This window comes from Ctenopharyngodon idella, chromosome 20, assembly GCF_019924925.1.
Source record: "Ctenopharyngodon idella isolate HZGC_01 chromosome 20, HZGC01, whole genome shotgun sequence".
Lineage (NCBI taxonomy): Eukaryota > Metazoa > Chordata > Actinopteri > Cypriniformes > Xenocyprididae > Ctenopharyngodon > Ctenopharyngodon idella.
The window spans coordinates 3,732,219-3,753,209 of record NC_067239.1 but is presented as its reverse complement, the minus strand read 5'-3'; the positions used below and the strand labels follow the sequence as shown (position 1 = coordinate 3,753,209).

The following is a 20,991-nucleotide window of genomic DNA, read 5'->3' as shown; positions in this document are numbered from 1 at the left end:
AACAACAACATAGTGATAAATGGCACTCTGTAGAGTAGTTGGCGACAAGTTGGCGCAAAATAGCAACTTAACATGTAAGGGGACCCGCAGTGTATGTAGATAGAAATGGCTCATTCTAAGGCAATAAAACATAATGGTTCATTATGTAAGGTCTTTATACACCACTGAAAACATAGTTATGTATATTATATTGCATTTCTGTCAATAGATTCTCCTAAATATTACACACTGCACCTTTAATGCCTGTGGTGAACTTGAAGAGACTTCATGTTTTGTTCTACAACAAATTCCACTCGGTCACTGTTTTTTTTTTTTTTCTTCTAAAACATGAAGATATTGCTGTCAAGCAGGTAAAAAGCAGATAAACTTAAATCTTTATGGTATTAAATTAATTTTAGCAGCTTTCTAGTGGGTCCTATTTGAATCTTGCAAAACAAATAAAATGCCCTTTTAGTTTTTAAAATAACCCATTAAAATAATGTTCCCATCACGTTAAAGTAGCCTAATGTTAACCTTATTTTACTCATAAATTAGAAACTATCATGGTGAAATTGCTAAAACCACCTTTCTGTTTTAAACCTTGGAAAGAATTCGGTATAAATAGCACATTATAGTATTATAATTAAGTTTTAAATGTTATCAATAAAAAAATAAAAAGAGATCAGCTCGGCAGGTCAGACATGTGCCAATAACTGTATCACAAGTCGCCTCATTTCTTAACTGCTGAATGATAATGAACACATCGCACTGAGACAATGGTGTGACGGTGATTCTTTCTTGTGATTGGCTGAAGAGACGAACGAAACCACTGGCGTCATCTGATTTGACGCTCCACTGACCAATCAGCGAACGCTGGGGGAGGCGCTAAGACCACCTGGGCAAGTTCCTAAACATCATGCAAAATATAGATGTCAAATCGTGCGCGTGTAAGTGGTGATACTGATCGCGTAACGACTGCAAGAAGTCGAAAGAAATATCAGTTTATTAGACCGCGTGAATGCATGTGTTGTTCGTCCGTTGTAAATACAAATACAAAGCATTTGCCAAAGCAAAGAGAGGCAACGAGCTCCATGCGTTTTTAAATTCCTTTGAAATTAGGCGACTCGTGATTTAAAAAGCTGTCGGAATGGATCCGTTGTTATATTTGGGTGGGTTAGTTGTTTTGTTTTTGTTATGGATTAAAGTGAAGGGCTTGGAGTACGTGATAATACACCAGAGATGGATCTTCGTTTGCCTCTTTCTCCTCCCCTTATCCGTCATCTTTGATGTGTACTATTACCTGCGCGCGTGGATCATCTTCAAGATGTGCTCAGCGCCAAAGCAGCACGACCAGCGAGTCAGAGACATCCAGAGACAGGTAACGTCAAAACATCATGCTTTAGCTTAGTAACAGAGCGTGGGATTTTTTTTTACTGTACTTTGATATCCAATGTAATATGCACTAAAGCAAATTAGGATCTGATTGCATTTTTCTGTCAAATATTTATTCAGTACATCAGTGAGACTGATAATACATTCTGCATACAAATTCGAAATGCATGTAATACTACTAATGAATATGCATGAAAACATGAAATGTGCCTGATTTCTTAAAGGGATAGTTCACCCAAAAATAAAACTTCTGTCATGATTTACTCACTCTCAAGTTGTTCCAAACCTGTATGAATTTCTTTCTTCTGCTGAACACAAAAGAAGATATTTTGAAGGATGTCTGTAAGCAAACAGTTGATGGACCCCATTCACTTCCATAGTATTTTTTTTCCTTACTATGGAAGTCAATGGTGCCGTCAACTGTTTGATTACCCATATTCTTCAAAATATCTTCTTTTGTGTTCAGCAGAAGAAAGAAATTTCAAAAGGTTTGGAACAACTTGAGGGTGAGTAAATCATGACAGAATTTTTATTTTGGGGGGAGGCAGCGCCTATTAGAAGAATTTTAAAAAATGACGGTACAATAAAAAGTAGCAAGTAGCATCTCCACATGACACTAGGGGCGTGGCGAAAAGTCATTGACACGCCCCCTACTATTAGACAAGGGTAACAGCACTGGTGCACCTGTCATGGTAACTAAAAGTAAAACAATTTAAAATCGTTTTTGGCAAAAAACTTATTAAAGCTGAAATGAAATAAATGAGTGGAATATTAAAGTTACTAAAACTGATATAAAAATAAATTAAAGCTAAATAGAAATATTAAAAACTTACTAGCACATAACAAAATTACAGATACTAAAACTTAAACTAAAATTAAAAAGAGACCTGAAAATATGAAACTGAACTAAAAATGAAAGCTAATTCAAATTATTAGTAAACACTATAATATATAAATAATACTAAAATAACACTGCACAAATATGAATATTTCAAACTTAAAAATTGACTAATTACACAGTAAATGACATAATTTTTGCTCACAACCAAATCAAAATGAACTTAAAATTAATTGAAACATACTGTTTGTGGTAGTATGTGAAATATTTTGCTTCTGTCTTAATGTGGTTATTGTTGAATCAATGTAAAAAAAGAATAAGAATACATAAACTTGATGAGACGTTGTTTTTAATAAAATGTGACGATTTCAATTTTCCAGGTGCGAGAATGGAAAAAAGATGGAAAAAATAAGAAATATATGTGCACGGGTCGTCCAGGATGGCTGACTGTGTCCCTCAGGGTGGGAAAATACAAGAAGACGCACAAGAACATCATGATTAACATGATGGACATCCTGGAGGTGGACACAAAACGGCAGGTGGATGTTGCCCTTTTTTTAACAGCAAACTTGTTTAGATATCTTCTCCTCATTTAAAGTTTGGAAAGACAAGGCTTTCAGTGGAAAGTAAATATGTATGTAGATAAGAATTTCAAAAATAATTTGCATCATATGTGATTATTAAAGTTAATACAATGTAAAGAGAGGAAATTTAAAATTGTTACAAACAACAAATCAAGCATTTACTTTACCAATTTTCCAGGTGGTACGTGTGGAACCTTTAGCTAACATGGGTCAGGTGACTGCTCTGCTCAACTCTATTGGCTGGACACTGCCTGTGTTGCCTGAACTTGATGACCTGACAGTTGGTAGGTTATGAGAGAGAAACTATAAATAAACAAATATTTAAAGTGCCCTGATTATGCTTTTTTTTGGATATTATACATTTCATGCAGTGTGTAATATCGCTGTTTGTGAATGTAAAAGGTCTGCAAAGTTTCAAATATCAAAGTGCGCAATAAATTTCTCAAAAGAAAGAACCGATTCTGAACTGCCTGAAACGAGTCGTCAGTAATTCCAGTCTTACTTCCTGCAACAGGGTTTGACATTAACACCTGCCAACCCGCCAAACGCAGATGGATTTTAGCAGTGGTGTGTAACGCAGTCACTCCTACTAGCCACTTTGGCGGGTTGAATTTTACATATATATATTTTTTAATTGTCTTTTAAAAAAGGCATCTGAAATAATAAACTAAGTGCAATGTAGTGTTGTCAAAAATATTGATTTTTCGATACATATCGATACTGAATATCTGAAACACTTCCAATACTCATTTTCTGCAGAATAGATACACAATACCAGCTGCTCTTTCTCTCTCATCTCTCCGCACACAAACCCTCCTCCACTCACTCTTTTCATTTGCTCTGGATGAATATTGTTGGTGTTACAGGGCTTGAATTTCGGCATGGGATGGCGTGTATCGCGCATAATTTTACTCATTCCCGCAGATTTTGTGCTCACACCCAAAGTGTGCACACATAAAGCCACCTCTCAGTATTAAATTGAGTTATTTTTCGCTGTTTATTGCACTTAAACAGTCAGATACACACAAAATAATGTCAAAATGCCAGTCTTTGCAAGTATTCACGTAAACACAGTTGGTTAGGTTTTAAGTGAACGTAAACAGTTGAGAAAGAAAATGCATGTGTAACAGTATAATGGATCCGTGTGTCAGGTCTTAAAGTGACAGCAGCCTAATATACCTGCTGCCAAATTATGAGATAATATTAAGGGGGACCTATTATGCCCCTTTCACAAGATGTAATGTAAGTCTCTGGTGTCCCCAGAATGTGTTTGTGAAGTTTCAGCTCAAAATACCCCACAGATCATTTATTATAGTTTGTCAAATTTGCCCCCATTTGGGTGTGAGCAAAAACACGCCGTTTTTTGTGTGTGTCCCTTTAAATGCAAATGAGCTGCCGCTCCCCGACCCCTTTCCAGAAGAGGGCGGAGCTTTATCAGCTCGCGCTTTGGTTGCTCAACAACAAAAAAGTTGGAGAATCTCACACAGCCAAAATGACGATTATCAGTAATGGTGTTCAGCCAACAGCCAACTGTATTTGTAGCTGAGGCCTGGAAGAGTTTGGTTTATGCTGTTGACACGTTGAGAAGATACTGTTATCAGCGCTGTGAAAGCAAATCTACTTTGCATGCACTTCTAAAGGGAAAGTATGGCATTGTTACTAATTGTATCACTGTGTGAAGTTTCAGCTCAAAATACCCCACAGATCATTTATTATAGCTTGTCAAATTTGCCCCTATTTGGGTGTGAGCAAAAACAGCTGGTATCGTGTATCACACAGGCTGAGGAAGCCTCCAGAGCTGAAATTCAGTCATTTTGGTAAATTTGCAGTGAATATCTGCATAAATTCAAGAATAAATGCACATACATTTTCCAGCATCTGTGTGTTAAGCCTAGTTATGCTTGTTTGTTACTAAGTCTCAGACAGCAAACTCTTTATTTATGTGGCATCTAGATGCATTTGAACATTTTCTATTCAGCACACAGTAACACTTCTCTCCATTTAGATGAAGATTGTAAATCATCTCTGACCTGAATAATCTCTCCCTCTCTTTCTGCATACTCCACAAGGGATTCGTTTAATGTCTCTGAGCACTTGCAGATATTCGCTTTCTTTAAATGGAGCATAACTTTCTCTCCTGATCAATATTATATGCCATGTGTGGTGCATCAGAGGCCGCTCCTAATTAGGTTATGGATGAGCATAGTCCCTGTTTCAATGAGGCAGATTAGATTAGGGCGGATACGGGTCCTATTGCTGAAAGTGTTTATAGATCCCAGAAAAGAGCGCTCATCGGTGGAGAAATGTTTTATACTGACTCTCCTTCAAATTCATTTGTAATTCTGTTGAGACACAGTGCTTAGTAATAAGACAAGGGAAAGGTGTGTTGTGTTTGTAAAGTGTTGGACAATAGGAGGCCACATATATTGATTCCTATATCTTTGAAACGGTATGCACCATGTCAAAGCAATAGTTTTATACAATACCATTTCTAAAAGCAGTTTGCATCTGTAATCAAAGGTCAGTTATTTGGACTTTTGATCCTTTCTTTTTAGCTTCCAGTTGGCACTACCCCCAAATAGGGTATAATTTGCTGTCTCATTACTTCAAAAAAAGCTTAGAAGCACAAATGTTTGTGCACTTTGAATCTCAATCCATTTCATGTGACACTGAATACTGGAGTAATGGCTGCTGAAATTTCAGCTTTCCCATGAATAAAGTACATTTTAAAATATTTAAATAAAAATTGGTAATAATATTTCACAATATTACTGTATTATTGATCAAATAAATACAGCCTTGTTGAGCATAAGAGACTGATTTCAAAAGCAATAAAAAGTCCTACTGACCCCACCACTTTTAAACAGTTAGTGTGTGCATTATTAAATATTAAATTTGCATTCCAAATTTTTAACCTTTATTTAACCAGGTAATAAAACTCTTGAGATTTAAAATGTGTTCAGTCATGCTAGCAATGTGTTAAATCATGCTAGTAACATGCTAAATCATGTTAGCAACATGTTAAATCATGATAGCAACATGATAATTTATGATACTAACATGTTAAATCATGCTGGCAACATGTTAAATAATGTTAAATCATGATAGCAACATGCTAAATCATGTTAGCACTATGCTAACAACATGTTAAACCATGTTAGCATGTTAACAACATGCTAGCAATGTGTTAAATCATGCTATCAACATGTTAAATTATGCTAGCAGTGTTAAATCATGCTAGCAGCAATGCTAAATAATGCTAGCAACATGTTAAAACATGCTAGAAACATGCTAAATTGTGCAAGCAACATAAATCACGCTACTAACATGATAAATTATGCCAACAACAATTCAAATCCAGTTCACATTTACTTGTATAGCGCTTTTGACAATACATATTGTTTCAAAGCAGCTTTACGGAGAACATTTTAACATTACAATTTAAATTACAACAACATGATAAATCAAGCTAACGACATATTAAATCATGTTAGCAACATGCTAGCAATGTGCTAAATCATGCTATCTACATGTTAAATCATGCAAGCAATGTTCTAATCGTGTTAGCGACATGCTAGCAATGTTAAACCATGTTAGCAACATGTTAGCAATGTTAGCAATCTATCTATCTATCTATCTATCTATCTATCTATCTATCTAGCTATCTATCTATCATTAATTATGTCTCATGCTTCGTTCAGGTGGGCTGGTAATGGGAACAGGCATTGAGTCTTCATCTCACATCTACGGCCTGTTCCAGCACATTTGTGTGGCCTTTGAGCTGGTGTTGGCTGATGGTAGTCTGGTCCGCTGCACTGAAGTGAGTCCACTGTTACAGATTATATAAATACACACAATCACACACGCACAGTGGCATATTAAAAATCTTTATTAAATCAAAATTCTTGTGTGCAGAAAGAAAACTCTGACCTGTTCTATGCGGTTCCTTGGTCCTGCGGTACTCTGGGGTTCCTGGTTGCGGCGGAGATCCGGATAATTCCAGCTCGAAAATGGGTGAAGCTTCGTTACGAACCTGTACGTGGTTTGGATGCTATTTGCAAGAGGTTTGCAGAGGAATCGGCCAATAAGGAGAACCAATTTGTGGAGGGACTGCAGTACTCTCGGGACGAGGCCGTGATTATGACGGGCACCATGACAGATCATGCAGAGCCTGACAAGGTGATAATGAATATTATTTAATACAAGTGATCTGATTGGTTTTTCTTAGTACTTTTTCTATTGCCTACTTATGGAAGCTTGTTTCTGCCATGGATTAAAAAATAAAAAAGATAATTGCGACTTTTTATCTCACAATGCTGACTGTCTTTCTTGCAATTATGAGTTTATATTTCACAATTCTGCAAAAAAAAGTGAGAATTGCATGTTAAACCATTTTTAGAAAAAATGTCAGAATTCAGTTAAGCTTGCAATTGTGAGAAAAAAAGTCAGTGTTTAACTCACAAATCTGAGGGAAAAAAGTCAGAATTAAATTTTAAACTTGGAATTCTGAGAAAAAAGTCAGAATTCAGTGTTAAACTTGCAATTGTGATAATAAAAAAGTCAGTATTGTGTTAAGCTAACAATTTTGAGAAAAAAAAGTCAAAATTGAGTTTTTTAACAAAATTTGGAGAAAAAGTCTGAATTGGGTGTTAAACAGACAATTGTGATAAAAAGTCAGAATTGAGTGTTAAACTCGCTATTCTGAGAAAAAACTTGCAATTGTGAGGAAAAAAAGTCCAAATTTCTCGTTAAACTCGAAATTTTGGTGAAAAAAAAAAAGTCAGAATTGAGTGTTAAACACAATATTGAGATAAAAAGTCTGAATTCAGTTAAATTTGCAATTCTGAGAAAAAAGTCAAAATTCTGTGTTAAATTTGCAATTCTTAGAAAAAAAGTCCGAATTGAGTGTTAAATTCACAATATTGAGAAAAAGAGTCCAAATTCCACATTAAACTCGAAATTCTGAGAAAAAGTCAGAACTGAGTATTAAACTCGCAATATTGAGAAAAAAGTCTGAATTTCATTACAAACTCGCAATTCTGAGGGGAAAAAAGTCCGAATTGAGTGTTAAATTCACAATATTGAGGAAAAAAGTCAGAATTGAGTGTTAAATTCACAATATTGAAAAAAAGAGTCCAAATTCCACATTAAACTCGAAATTCTGAGAAAAAAAGTCAGAATTGAGTTTTAAACTTAAATTCTGAGAAAAAAAGTTTGAATTGCATGTTAAACTATTCTATTCTGTAAAAATTTGCAATTACCTTTTTATTTTTTTATTCTGTGGTGGAAATGAACTTCCATACCCACTTCTCTACATATTGTCTACATATTGGCAGCTTTCTCAATGACACTGGTGCGTGTTTATTATGAAAACATTTACAATTAAACACCATACAGATTCTTTTTCTCTCTGTCTTTCCCTTTGTCTGATCAGACTAACTGTATAGGTTACTATTACAAGCCGTGGTTCTTTCGGCATGTGGAGGGTTTCCTGAAGCAGAACTGTGTTGCAGTGGAGTACATTCCTCTCCGGCACTACTACCACAGACACACCCGCAGCATCTTCTGGGAATTACAAGTAAATTACTCCGGAAAACTGCACTCACCAACAAACTTACCCAATTATATGCTGCTTTTCGTATTTGTTTTTCAAGAAATAATAACAATAACAGAGCTCGGTTATTAAATCGTTTAAACTCAGACGAGTAAGTAAATAGCAAAATAAATTAGTACAGTGCCCACATGCATTTTTCTAAGCCATTTTTGTTACAGTGATTTTGGCTGTGTGAAGTCAGTTGTACTCAAGTTCACACAGGTGTCCTAAAAGAGTATATATCTTCTTTATATCTATCTGTACATATGTTATAATTCATCTACATTGGGTCTCAACAAGTATCCCATAATACAACCATTTTATTTATTCTAGTCCAGTGTAACATGAGGAGTTTAGTGTGCAAGTATGATTTGAAAGACTTTCTCCACAGTGCTAACATTTTGTATTTTGTACTTGTATTATGATTGGATCTTTAGGGATTATATCTTCCAAGAACTGTCATCATCTGCATTTGGGATATTAATAATATTAGACTCTTATTGAGACAAGTTTTAACTTTCAGTGTGGCTTTTTTGGTTTGTGGTATACCGTAGTACACTTAAAGTGTATCAAGAGTTTGAAACACTTAGTCAGTCACGTACTTCCTCCCCTATGGGTTGCATTAGCATTAGCATTTTTCACTTGTCCCATAAGGCATAGTTAAAGAGACAACTATTATCCTCCTCTTCCATCTTTATCAAGCCACGTCTCTCGCTCTCTGTCTTTTAACCCTTCTGTCTCACTCTCAAACATACTCACACACAGTTTTGATGCATTATATCCACTAAAGCCTTCCATTAGCTACAGGAAACTTGTGTTGTCTGTTCATTGGCAGCATTAGTCTGACATTACTCAATAAATTATGCAGCTAAAGTGGAGATGGACAAGGTCAGGAATGTGCTTTGACTTTCAAATATAACTTTTGTGATCATAAAGAATGGTGTACATATACACTAGGGGTGTAATGGTACACAAACATGATGGTTCGGTACGTACCTCTGTATTGAAGTCACGGTTCGGTACGGGTTCGGTACAGCAAAGGGGAGAAAACTAAAAATAAAATTGCTTCTTTTTCTTCTTTTTTTTATTAAACAGTGTTTTTTTGTCATCTCAGCTAATGCCATAAACTATATACAGGGAGCCCTTTCTTGCACATTACTATAATATTAAAGGTTACAATTAACAACAGAGCCCAAACTATTAAATTCAGTTGCTATTTATTTTTAGATATAATAATCAACACTATATAATGGATAAATAAGCTAAATATAATGGATATACAAGCTAATATAGTGCATATATTTAGTGAAATGCTCCCTCTACAGTTCATTTCTCTAGTGAACTAACATGCTGTGGACACTAAATGACTTGCCTGAGGTAAATGTAATGCTACGTGAGATATTATTCTCAAGCTGTTTTATCGATGTCTTTCCACGGTTGAAACTGGTTGAGAGATTACACGTAAACATATCTACAGTGCTCAGCGTAAATGAGTACACCCTCTTTGAAAAGTAACATTTTAAACAATATCTCAATGAACACAAAAACAATTTCCAAAATGTTGACAAGACTAAGTTTATTATAACATCTGTTTAACTTATAACATGAGAGTAAGGTTAATAATATAACTTAGAGAACACATATTTTTTAGTATTACTCAAATTAGGGTGATGCAAAAATGAGTACACCCCACAACAAAACTACTACATCTAGTACTTTGTATGGCCTCCATGATTTTTAATGACGGCACCAAGTCTTCTAGGCATGGAATGAACAAGTTGGCGACATTTTGCAACATCTATCTTTTTCCATTCGTCAAGAATGACCTCTTTTAGAGACTGGATGCTGGATGGAGAGTGATGCTCAACTTGTCTCTTCAGAATTCCCCATAGGTGTTCGATTGGGTTCAGATCAGGAGCCACTGAATTACTTTCACCCTGTTCTTCTTCAGAAATCCAACAGTGGCCTTAGATGTGTGTTTAGGATCATTGTCATGTTGGAAAGTGCACGACGCCCAAGGGCACGGAGTGATGGTAGCATCTTCTCTTTCAGTATAGAGCAGTACATCTGTGAATTCATGATGCCATCAATGAAATGCAGCTCCCGACACCAGCAGCACTCATGCAGCCCCACATAAGGACACTGCCACCACCATGTTTCACTGTAGGCACCATGCATTTTTTTTGTATTCCTCACCTTTGCAACACCATACAGTTTTGAAGCCATCAGTTCCAAAAACATTTATCTTGGTCTCATCACTCCAGAGTATACAGTCCCAGTAGTCTTCATCTTTGTCAGCGTGGGCCCTGGTAAACTCTAGGCGGGCTTTTTTGTGCCTGGGCTTTAGGAGAGGCTTCTTTCGTGGACGGCACCCATGCGTGCCATTCCTCTGCAGTGTACGCCGTATTGTGTCACGGGAAATAGTCACCCCAGTTTGGCTTTCTACTTCTTTAGATAACTGCAGTGAACTTGAATGCCGATTTTCTTCAACCCTTCTCATCAGAAGACGCTCCTGTCGAGGTGTTAACTTCCGTGGACGACCTGGATGTCTCTGTGAGATGGTTGCAGTTCCATCTTTCTTAAATTTTTGTACCACTTTTGCTACAGTATTCTGACTGATAAGTAAAGCTTTGCTGATCGTCTTGTAGCCTTCAACTTTCTGGTGTAAAGAAATGATTTTCTTTCTCAGGTCTTGTGACATTTCTCTTCCATGTGGTGCCATTGCTGACAGCATGAAATGGGAAGGGGTTTCAACACCCTTTTATAGTCAACTGTCTGCTGGACACCTGTGTAATGAATAATTAAAAGTCCCTCCAGGATTCCGCGATTCGGCGATCGCAGAATTTACCGCAAAAATCAAGCAAACGCCACAAAATTCAGAGGGGCTTGCAATTTTTCTAAATTGTACATTCAGCCAAAGGAAAGCCCACTTCGAAGTAGGCTATGTGTCAGAGTCAGTCAACCACCGCAACAACAACGCCGCTGTCGCTGTAAGCGCGCATCTCTCTCTCTCACACACACACACACACGAGCGTACACGCTCTGAATGACATCGTTTCCATCAATCGGCTCGCACACTCTGTAAACAACCCCAAAATGGACGAGGAGCAAGATGGAACAACTGAAGTAGACACTGAATGAAAATGTATTCGGTAATATAGCGGGCTCCAGGGTTACCCCTGTAAAAACAGCAGCCAACTACTTTACCTTTCTGACACTGCTTGTATACTGATTGTTTACTTTCGAACTTTTTAGTTATGTTCTTTTGCACTTTAATCTGTTTGAAACATTTGTTTACTTTATATATTTTGTGTATTCTTCAAAAGTAGGCCACTGTTATATTTAAGGTTCTTTTTGTTGAATTATAAAAATACTAATCAACAATGTAAACCCTGAAATAATTAAATAATAGACAGAAAATAATTTATTTTTTAAACAGAAGTTTTTTTTTTACCTTTAGACAAAATATAAAAGAAAAGTTTGCATGTGTTTTATGTTTTGTCATATATTTGATACACCAGGATTTACAATATGATATGGTGAGTATGGAGGGGAAAAACAGCTTAATTTTATTCAGAGGCCAAAACTGAGCAAAAATTGCAGTTTGCTGCAGTTGTTATTTATATGACCAAAAATGTAAATCAATGAGATCTTTATAACAGTACAGCAGACTACTTACATAAAATGCATATAAATATAATTTGTCACTCTATATCTCCTAATAACATGTCTTAGTAAGAAGATATGCTTAGTTTTATGATAAAAGCTCTATAATTTTTATTGTGGGGGGCAAAACACAATGCAATGCAATAGGCATACAATGATGATTGAGAGATGAACAAATAAATGTTCCTGAAAGCCTGTTGTATCATATTTGATACATAAAATATACAAAATTGATTGATAAAATATACAAACCTTTCTAAAGGGGGAGCATATACCCCCAGACCCCCCTAGAGTACCTGATAACCATGCCCCCTTTCACAAAATCATGTGGGAAACACTGCAATATAACATTTTATAAAAAAAATTTGTTTTATTTGGTGTTACATATGAAATAAAATGTTACAATTATATTGTACGTTATTATTAATGTTCTCCTTTTAAAAATTACAGAGCCCAGTGGTTCTTGAACTCAGAAAAGTAATAGAAATATTGACTCTGGTGTATTTTTACTGAAAAACTACACAAGAAATGCCGCAAATTTTGAGAAAAGCCGCCGCAAAATCAGTCATTTTAGGCCGCAGAAATCAGAAAAAAGTCCCGCGAAATCCTGGAGGGACTGAATTAGACTCCCCTGTGGTTGAATTCTTGTTAAATTAGACATTTGTAGTCTAAAATGTAGCTTTGCTCCAGAGACTTTCAGTGGGGTGTGCTCATTTTTGCATCACCCTAATTTGAGTAAAACTGAAAATTTTGTTCTCTAATTATATTATTAACCTTACTTTTGTGTTATAAGTTAAACAGATGTTATATTAAACTTAGTCTTGTCAACATTTTGGAAATTGTTTTTGTGTTCATTGAGATATTGTTTAAAATGTTACTTTTCAAAGAGGGTGTACTCATTTACGCTGAGCACTGTATATATAGATCGTCTGTTCTTCTTTTCTGTGCTTTTTCCTGTTGTAGTAGTTAGCAAACAGGGTTGCATTACCGTGCGCCCCCTTCTGGATTGGAGTGTGGATCGCCTGTCGTCTGACTGTATGCACCAAATCGTGACGTCCGTACCGTGATGGTTCGGGACCAATACATGTACCGTTACACCTCTAATATACACATATACTTAATTTTGATAACAGCACTTCCTGTAATAATCCAGTAAACATATTGATCGGTCAGCCCATTTCCTTTCTGTCATCGTCTTATTCTATATCTTGTTGTCCTTTACTTTTTCCATCTATCATCCATATAAACTTTTGTTTGCTTTTCCATCTCATTTCCATCCACCATTCCTTGTTGTCTGTTTTTTAGGACATCATTCCATTTGGGAATAACCCATTGTTCAGGTATGTGTTTGGCTGGATGGTTCCTCCTAAGATTTCCCTGCTGAAGCTGACGCAGGGAGAGACCATCCGCAAACTGTACGAGCAGCACCATGTGGTGCAGGACATGCTGGTCCCCATGAAGCACATCAAGACCTCCATCCTACGCTTCCACGAGGACATACATGTAAGAAACCCAAACATGCACACACATATACACAAATAAGGTAATAACTGATAGCTAATATTCTATATTATATAAATCTGTACTGTTGTGCTATTTTTATTATTATTTCAAAACATGCTAAAGTTTCAGTACAGAATTCTTTATTTATTTAAAAAAACAGTCATCAAAATATAATTTATTTATATGAAAGTCTGTTCCAGTAATGCTCACCACAGACTTTATTTTACTCAAAAATCGAAAGCTGCTATTCTGAAAACACATTAGAAATTCTCGAGGGAACCCATGACTCAAAAAGTGAATTCTATTCTAGACTACAAACTGAACAGCTTTATAGCAGCCAAATCAGAACAACGTCTTCAATGTAAAAAGAGCCAATATTACACACACTCACAAACATATATATTACATTTTAACATTTCTGTTTTCCATTTTAATATATTTTAAAATGTAAATTATTCCTGTGATGGCAAAGCTAAATTTTCAGCATCATTACTCCAGTCTTTAGTGTCACATGATCCTTCAGAAATCATTCTAATATACTGATGTAATGTTCAGTTATTATTTGGTATTGCTGGTGCTCAATTATTAATAATGGTTCTTATTATTATCAATGTTGAAAACTGCTAAATATGTTTGTGAAAACTTTTTTTCACGATGAATAGAAAGTTAGAACAGCATTCATTTGAAAAATAAATCTTTTGTAACATTATAAATGTCTTTACTGTCAATTGAATCAATTTAATGCATCCTTGTTGAATAAAAGTATTAATTTCTATTTTTTTTTTAAAACAAAGATCTTACTGAACCCCAAAATTTTACTTGGTAGTGTATCACAGTTTCCACAAAAATATTAAGCAGCACAACTGGTTTCAACATTGATAATAATCAGAAATGTTTCCAGAGCAGCAAATCATCATATTAGAATGATTTCTGAAGGATCATGTGACACTGAAGACTGGAGTAATGATGCTGAAAATTCAGCTTTGATCACAGGAATAAATTACATTTTAAAATATATTAAAATATAAAACAGTTATTTTAAATTGTAATAATATTTCACAATATTACTGTTTTTACAGTATTTTTGAACAAATAAATGCAGCCTTGGTGAGTATAAGAGACTTTCAAAAACATAAAAAAAAACTTGATTGACCCCACATTTTGAAGGACAGTGTGTGTGTATCTGTATATATATTTGCTCATGGTTATGTGTGTTGTAGGTGTATCCTCTGTGGCTATGTCCCTTTGTGCTGCCCAACCAGCCGGGAATGGTGCATCCTAAAGGAGATGAAGATGAACTGTATGTTGATATCGGAGCGTATGGGGAGCCCAAAGTCAAACACTTTGAAGCCAGATCATCCACACGCCAGCTGGAGAAGTTTGTTAGAGACGTTCATGGGTCAGTTATCACTTTTCACCTTTCCATTAACTGGTAAAGACTGGCCTAAATTTCAACAACCAAGCTTTGAAATTCAGTAAAATTGTCTTTGACAAAGGTCTTTAAAACGTTATTGTCATAGGGTATTATATAACATAACACTTCTATATCTAGATTCCAGATGCTGTATGCTGACGTATACATGGAACGACAGGAATTCTGGGAGATGTTCGATGGAACACTGTATCATAAACTCAGAGAGCAACTCGACTGTAAAGATGCGTTTCCTGAAGTATTTGACAAAATCTGCAAGTCTGCACGACACTGAATCCAGTCGAACCTGAAAGGTGTGACCAACCAAACAACCAAACAACCCTTTTGCTGAAGAACATGAGCAAATTGGGGCAGATACACTTAAAGCGCAAATACTCTTCTTTCTTGAAGGAACACCAGCTATGTTTCAAGTTCAACCCCCTTGTCCTATGTCTATATTTGAGACAAAAAATAAAGGGCCTTATTATAACACAATTAGATTAATTTAAACAATATACAGCGCTTAACAGATCAGTAGTTTATGGACATTCAACTGTGAATAAATAAAACTATTTTAGAATACTTTGTTTAATGATCTGTTACGCATCATATAACACAATTTTACTCTAAAAGAGTTACAATTGAAGCTAGTTTCCACCATGTAATAAAAAATAAAAATATATATATATAAAAAAAAAAATTTATCTCACAATTCTGACTTTTTTCTTGCAATTGTGAGTTTATATCTCACAATTCTGAGAAAAATGTATATCATATATATATATATATATATAGGCCTAGATAATATCTAAAATTATATCTTTAATATTTAAACAAAATCGCAATTGCTACTAGAAAAAAAGTCACAATTACATCTTTTATTTTTTAATTTGTGGTGGAAAAAAGCATATTCTCTATTTTCCTATATTGTGAATGTTTCCTACCTCACACTAGATGTCTTAACATTATCTAACATAATGATTTATTTTTGAGGTGTGTTGAAAGGGATATAACATTAAAGCACTTAATATAAGCCTGGCACAATTTGTGAATGTGTTTAGCATTTGTTTTCTACCCATAATGTAACACTTATTATTATGAAACATATATTTGTACTAATTATGAAATGACTTTTGTCATTAGTACAGTTATTTTCAGTTACAAACATAAAAACAAACCTTTTTTTTTTTTTTAATATAAAAATCATATTTGTGGCCTTCTGAGCTTGTTTTTGCTCTTTTATACTGTGTTCACAATATATATTTTGTATTTGTATTTTCAGTGTGCTGATACTGTGGATGTCACATACTTAGCAGACTCAACACACCCATTAAAATGAATAATTTAAACCATCTACAGTCTGTCGATATCAGTGAATTTGGCTTTGATCATCATAAAAATGTTCAATCTCTAATAATGGAGCTTCTACTGATTTTTTTCTGGTTTTGATGGCAGTGCTTAATGTGTATGGGCTGGGTTGGAGTGGAAATGAACATTAACTGCTCCCAGTCTTTCACCTTATGATAATACCTTGTTCAGCTCAATGTCATATTAATTGACATCTTTACTTCAAAAGAACTTTTTTCTCTTTTTGGCAACATTATTAATATCCCCCAAAACTAAAGCATCTTACAAATCTTCACTAATATCTATAATCAGTCATTAAAATGTACATAAATGATGGAAAACGTTTAAGGATACAAGATATTTTCCCTCTTTCTTAAATATCTAAAAGTTAAAGAACTAGTTTTTGTGAACATTTGCTTTACAGAATATTGTGAATTCATGAATCGCTGGCCATGTCTCCCTCTAGTGACTGAATTATACCTTTAAGTCTTTTCTTTCATGGTCCAACATGCCTATGAAACTGTAAGGTCTTCAATGAAGCTGGTGATTTTTTTAGGAACATGTACCAAATTATTCCGGTTTTCTGAGAGAAAAAATAAACAGACATTAAATTATATCTATGATATAGATACACTGCAGCCCCCAAAAAAGTACTTGGACACTTAAGCTACAAATTAAACTGTGTAAATGTCTTCATAACAAAATGTAACAAATTTATATTATATATATTTATTAGATTATGTAATATTATATGTAATAATAATATATAATATTAGCCCTTAAACAGGCAATGTGTACCACAAGATATATGATATATAATGACGTAATACTTTATTGTGAGACTGTCAGTCTGAAATTTTTCTCGCATGACAGTACATTTACAACAATCAATATCCAGGTAACATCAACATACACTTGATCCACACAATACAATTTACAATCACAAAAATTTCACACATTATGCATGTCTTTCCCTTACAGCCTCGCTTTCATTCCCGTTAAAAATCAAAGATGGCGCTGCTGTGAATAAGGTCTATGGCCATTTTCCACCAAAGATTCTCCATATCTCTCAGTTTGAAAATTCAGTTTTGATCTCAGGAATAAATTACATTTTTTAAATGTATTAAAATAGAAAACAATTTTAATATTTTAAATTGTAATAATATTTCAAAATATTACTGTTTTTACTGTATTTTTTTATTATTATTATTATTATTAAATAAATGCAGCCCTGGTGAGAATAGAGACTTCTTTCAAAAACATAAAAAAATTGTAATGTTTACAAACTTTTGACAGGTACTGTATATACAGTAAGCTTTTTGGGATTCAATTATTGTGGCATCTACATCATAAAAGTCTGGCTCAAGGTTTCTTTTCAGTTATACATACATTCACAAATCCACTCACAAATGTTCATGAAGTCTCTGGTGTTTCTAGGAATCAGATTTTGTTCTCCTTCAGTTGCACATGGTAATTGCCCTGAACAAAAGCAGTGAAGAAAGCGCCCATGAGAGTTACGTTGTCCTTTTCTCGTTCACACCCATTAAATACAGACCAATAACATGTTGAGCACTAATTAATCCACGAGTTTGAACATGCCCTGTGAAGTGAATCTTCTGATTATTTACAGTCAGAACAGTTATAATTAAGGTCTTTATCAGTTATCTGGTCCTTTGTTACGGTACTTTTTGCCAAAGTTGTGTCTCAAAGTTAAAGAGTTAGTTCACCCAAAAAGTCTGTCATTAATTACTCACCCTCGAGTCGTTCCACACCCGTAATCTTTTTGAAGATCTTTTTGAAGTCTGAGAGGTTTTTGTCTCTCCATAGACATCCAACGCAACTACCACTCCAAGGTCCAGAAAGGTAATAAAGACATCATTAAAGTATAATTTACCACTTTACTTACAAAAATATTGATCTGCAACATGCGTTCACGAGAGCTTCACGACGCATGCGTGTTGTGTTCAGACTCAACTCAACGCACATACGCGAGTGTTCACGAGAGCTTCACGACGCACGCGTGTTGTGTTCAGACTCAACTCAACGCACATACGCGAGTGTTCACGAGAGCTTCACGACGCATGCGTGTTGTGTTCAGACTCAACGCACATACGCGAGTGTTCACGAGAGCTTAGCGATGCACACGTGTTGTGTTCAGACTCGCGCGTCAACTCAACGCTCATGCGCGAGTGTTCACGAGAGCTTCGCGACGCACGCGTGTTGTGTTCAGACTCAACTCAACGCACATACGCGAGTGTTCACGAGAGCTTAGCGATGCACACGTGTTGTGTTCAGACTCGCGCGTCAACTCAACGCTCATGCGCGAGTGTTCACGAGAGCTTCACGACGCATGCGTGTTGTGTTCAGACTCAACTCAACGCACATACGCGAGTGTTCACAAGAGCTTTGCGACGCACGCGTGTTGTGTTCAGACTCAACGCACATACGCGAGTGTTCATGAGAGCTTCACAACGCATACGTGTTGTGTTCAAACTCGCGCATCAACTCAACGCACACGGGTGAGTGTTCACGAGAGCTTCGCGACGCACGCGTGTTGTGTTCAGACTCGTGCGTCAACTCAACGCTCATGCGCGAGTGTTCGCGAGAGCTTCGCGACACATACGTTGTGTTCAGACTCAACTCAACGCACACGCGCGAGTGTTCACCAGAGCTTCGCGACGCACGCGTGTTGTGTTCAGACTCGCGCGTCAACTCAACGCTCATGCGCGAGTGTTCACGTGATCTTCACGACGCACGCGTTGTGTTCAGACTCGCACGTCAACTCAACGCACATGTAATTGCCCTGAACAAAAGCAGTGAAGAAAGCGCCCATGAGAGTTATGTTGTCCTTTTCTCGTTCACACCCATTAAATACAGACCAATAACATGTTGAGCACTAATTAATCCACGAGTTTGAACATGCCCTGTGAAGTGACTGAGAGAGTGAATCCTCTGATTATTTACAGTCAGAACAGATATAATTAAGGTCTTTATCAGTTATCTGGTCCTTTGTTGCAGTACTCTTTGCCAAAGTTGTGTCTCAAAGTTAAAGAGTTAGTTTACCCAAAAAGTCTGTCATTAATTACTCACCCTCGAGTCGTTCCACACCCGTAATCTTTTTGAAGATCTTTTTGAAGTCTGAGAGGTTTTTGTCTCTCCATAGACATCCAACGCAACTACCACTCCAAGGTCCAGAAAGGTAATAAAGACATCATTAAAGTATAATTTACCACTTTACTTACAAAAATATTGATCTGCAACACGCGTTCACGAGAGCTTCACGACGCATGCGTGTTGTGTTCAGACTCGCGCGTCAACTCTACGCTCATGCGCGAGTGTTCACGAGAGCTTCGCAACGCATGCGTGTTGTGTTCAGACTCAACTCAACCACAAGCGTGAATGTTCACGAGAGCTTCGCGACGCACGCGTGTTGTGTTCAGACTCAACTCAACGTTCATGCGCGAGTGTTCACGAGAGCTTCGCAACGCATGCGTGTTGTGTTCAGACTCAACGCACATGCGCGAGTGTTCACGAGAGCTTCGCGACGCACGCGTGTTGTGTTCAGACTCGCGCGTCAACTCAACGCACATGCGCGAGTGTTCACGAGAGGTTCGCGACGCACGCGTGTTGTGTTCAGACTCGCGCGTCAACTTAACGCTCATGCGCGAGTGTTCACGAGATCTTCACGACGCACGCGTTGTGTTCAGACTCGTGCGTCAACTCAACGCTCATGCGCGAGTGTTCACGAGAGCTTCGCGACGCACGCGTGTTGTGTTCAGACTCGCGCGTCAACTCAACGCTCATGCGCGAGTGTTCACGAGATCTCCACAAAGCACGCGTTGTTCAGACTCGTGCGTCAACTCAACGCACATGCACGCCTGTTGTGTTCAGACTCGCTCGTCAACTCAACGCTCATGCGTGAGTGTTCATGAGATCTTCACGACGCACACGTTGTGTTCAGACTCGCGCGTCAACTCAACGCACATGCGCGAGTGTTCACAAAAGCTTCGCGACGCACGCCTGTTGTGTTCAGACTCACGCGTCAACTCAATGCACATGCAAGAGTGTTCACGAGAGCATCACGACGCACACGTGTTGTGTTCAGACTCGCACGTCAACTCAACGCGAGTGTTCACGAGAGCTTTGCGACGCACGCGTGTTTGTGTTCATGTTAGAGCTGGCATTGTTGCGTGAACACACTTTGGATAATATAATTTTGTAAATAAAGTGGTAAGTTATGTTTTTTTGCACAAACAAAGCACTCACGTCTCTTCATAAAATTGAGTTTAAGCCACTGGAGTCACATGGATTACTTTCATGATGTCTTTTTCCTACCTTTCTGGACCTTGGAGTGGTAGTTGCGTTGGATCTCTATGGAGAGACAGAAATGTCTCAGACTTCATCAAAAAGATCTTAATTTGTTATCTTAAGATGAACGCAGGCCTTATGGATGTGAAACGACACAAGGGTGAGTAATAAATGACAGAATTTTCAGTAGCTAAATGTGTATGTGTGTGTGTGTGTGTGTGTGTGTGTGTGTGTACTTAACCTTTTTTTTTTTTCAGGACAAATGTGTACCCAGAAGTGAGCTAAATCTGACAAAACCTATTTTAAATGTAGTGTATTATTATTATTATTATTATTATTTCAAACGGTTTTGTTATAGGCTAACAAGCTG

At 36.6% G+C, this 20,991-nt stretch overlaps 1 protein-coding gene across 1 annotated transcript; it reads left to right on the top strand.

Annotated features, from left to right (window-relative positions):
• Window positions 1–889: 889 nt before the first annotated feature.
• On the top strand, window positions 890–16,320 carry dhcr24 (24-dehydrocholesterol reductase). The gene is made up of 9 exons (XM_051875483.1): window positions 890–1,357; window positions 2,590–2,748; window positions 2,972–3,077; window positions 6,495–6,613; window positions 6,709–6,972; window positions 8,228–8,371; window positions 13,358–13,555; window positions 14,776–14,954; window positions 15,108–16,320. Exons 1-9 carry the CDS (start codon window positions 1,127–1,129, stop codon window positions 15,259–15,261), a joined length of 1,554 nt encoding a protein of 517 aa, XP_051731443.1. The 5' UTR covers window positions 890–1,126; the 3' UTR covers window positions 15,262–16,320.
• The last annotated feature ends 4,671 nt before the right edge of the window (window positions 16,321–20,991 follow it).

Excerpts from the sequence above, each read along its gene's own strand:
- dhcr24 (XM_051875483.1), top strand. The coding sequence starts at position 1,127 with ATGGATCCGTTGTTATATTTGGGTGGGTTAGTTGTTTTGTTTTTGTTA. Across the intron at positions 2,749-2,971 it reads AGGTGGACACAAAACGGCAG|GTGGTACGTGTGGAACCTTT; the intron begins GTGGATGTTGCC and ends CCAATTTTCCAG. Across the intron at positions 8,372-13,357 it reads GCATCTTCTGGGAATTACAA|GACATCATTCCATTTGGGAA; the intron begins GTAAATTACTCC and ends TCTGTTTTTTAG.